We start from the raw sequence: 2,635 nt of genomic DNA on the forward strand, positions 1-2,635 counted from the left end.
TTTTTTTTCAAACTATCTTTACCAAGAAGGAATACGTGTGGGATACATTTAACTAAGCTTCGACGTCTCCTTCTTCTTCCTCAAATTCTCCTTCCTCTTCAGCTGTTGCATCTTGGTATTGCTGATACTCGGAAACCAAATCGTTCATGTTGGACTCAGCTTCTGTGAATTCCATTTCGTCCATGCCTTCTCCTGTGTACCAGTGCAAAAATGCCTTCCTTCTGAACATAGCCGTAAACTGATCTGACACTCTCTTGAACATTTCCTGGATGGCTGTGGAGTTTCCTACGAAGGTGACTGCCATTTTCAATCCCTTTGGTGGAATATCACAAACGCTGGACCTGTGGAAGTGGAAACGAAATGGGGGCGCCGTTAGGAGAGTTACGTCAAGGTGCAGGTGGGGAAAAAATACTCTCGCTCCGGGTGTGTTTGCCATGCGAAAGCGTCACGTGGAAAGACGTCTCGCTTGCGTGCAGGTGATGGGTAGACGGTGCGATGGGCGCAATCGTTTCGCCAAAATAATTTGGTTGCTCGCTTCCGCCCGGATTGAGCACAAATACGTACTTGGTGTTGTGGGGAATCCATTCGACGAAGTAGGAGGAGTTCTTGTTCTGTACGCTGAGCATCTGCTCGTCTACCTCCTTAGTTGACATTCGTCCTCTAAACATGGCGCAGGCAGTTAAGTATCTTCCGTGTCTTGGGTCACTTGCACACATCATATTTTTGGCATCGAACATCTGTTGAGTTAACTCTGGTACTGTTAGAGCCCTGTATTGCTGACTGCCTCTGCTTGTTAGTGGTGCAAAACCAATCATAAAAAAGTGGAGACGTGGGAAGGGAATTAAATTAACAGCTAATTTTCTCAAATCAGAATTTAACTGACCAGGAAATCTTAATGAACATGTAACTCCTGACATGGCAGCAGAAACTAAGTGATTTAAGTCACCATAAGTTGGAGTAGTAAGTTTCAATGTTCTAAAACAAATATCATACAAGGCCTCATTATCTATAACTTGTACTTCATCAGCATTTTCAACCAATTGATGAACAGATAGGGTTGCATTGTATGGCTCAACAACTGTGTCCGATACTTTTGGGGAGGGGAATACTGAAAAGGTTTCCATAATACGGTCTGGATATTCTTCCCTAATTTTACTAATCAGCAAGGTTCCCATACCACTACCTGTACCTCCACCTAAAGAATGAGTAATTTGAAATCCTTGCAGACAATCACATCCTTCTGCTTCCTTTCGAACTACGTCTAAAACTGCATCTATTAATTCGGCACCTTCTGTGTAATGTCCCTTGGCCCAATTGTTTCCTGCTCCTGTTTGTCCAAATACAAAATTGTCAGGTCTGAATAACTGACCAAAAGGTCCTGCTCGCACACTATCCATAGTTCCTGGTTCCAAATCCATTAAAATGGCTCTGGGCACGTACCTGCCACCGGTTGCTTCATTGTAAAACACATCAACTCTTTCTAACTGTAAGTCACTGTCTCCTCTGTAGGTACCACTCTGTGATGTGAACACGAAGGGGGGGTGCGCGCGTGAATGCGGGAATTATTTCTACGTCTTCCACGAAGAAGCCAATTTAGCGAAGGACGTACATACATGCATGTCACTCGTTGGATTGCATGCACAATTTTGTACGCTCATAGGTGCAGTGGTGCGCACGATCAATACGCATCCGTTGTGTGCTCATTTGTGCGGTGGTGTGCAAGATAAACAGACATTATAAAGCTCCACTTTTTTTTTTATTCTTTCCTTTGCGTAATTAACAACTTAAGGTGCAACATTTCGGAAGCATATATCACAGTGCAAAGACGGATAAGCATAGAGTGCACTACATATGAACGCGGTTTAAACGGATACACACTGTGCATGGGTGTAGGGCAAATCTCACTACGTGCGTGGCCCTCATTTGGCATGATAGGGAACATGCGAAGGATGGGAATAAACATGGGTAGGAACACGAATGGAGTAACTCACTGGGGGGATATTGAAGTGACCTCTTTACATTGTCACACTCCCATGTGGTGGTGCACCACCTGTGTATGTACACTACCAGGAGTTACACACATGCAAATGAGTATGCACACAAATGGGCGCGCATTAGTGCGGGCGCTGGTACGCATACATGCAAGCGTACACTTGTGCGTATCCACCCCCCCACATGGGTATGTCCCCGTGTGGGGGACACTAACTACTTACTGGATCTATGCCGTGCTCGTCGGATATGACTTCCCAAAACTTTGCACCTATCTGATTACCACACTGGCCGGCTTGGATGTGAACGATTTCTCTCATTTTTGTGTGCGAAGTTAACAGCAAGGGATATCTTCCTGGTATGCAAATGTACGTGCGTATGTATATACACGTTTGTGTAAGCGCAATTATACACGTGTACTGTGAGGCGTACTGTATATTCACTTGGCGAAAAGGAAATGAACACTGAGGTGATTACGAAATGTCAAATGAAATTATGACACTGGTAAAACGTTAAAAAAAAAAAAGGGCAGGAGGAAAAAAAAATGAATTTAATGATGGGAAATAAATAAAGGAATGAATAAACTTCTCGTAAAATAAATGTGGAGAAAGAAGGAAAAAAAAAAAAAAAAAAAAAATAAAATAAA

General features: G+C 43.3%; 1 protein-coding gene across 1 annotated transcript; it reads right to left on the reverse strand.

The window, feature by feature from the left end:
• Positions 1-52: 52 nt before the first annotated feature.
• PCYB_081800 (tubulin beta chain) lies at positions 53-2,635 on the reverse strand (the record flags this gene model as incomplete). The annotated part of the gene is made up of 3 exons (XM_004221918.1): positions 2,214-2,635; positions 565-1,517; positions 53-341 (listed from the first exon to the last, which is right to left on the reverse strand). Exons 1-3 carry the CDS (start codon positions 2,307-2,309, stop codon positions 53-55), a joined length of 1,338 nt encoding a protein of 445 aa, XP_004221966.1. The 5' UTR covers positions 2,310-2,635.

Source organism: Plasmodium cynomolgi, chromosome 8 (assembly GCF_000321355.1).
Source record: "Plasmodium cynomolgi strain B DNA, chromosome 8, whole genome shotgun sequence".
In the NCBI taxonomy this organism is placed as follows: Eukaryota; Apicomplexa; class Aconoidasida; order Haemosporida; family Plasmodiidae; genus Plasmodium; species Plasmodium cynomolgi.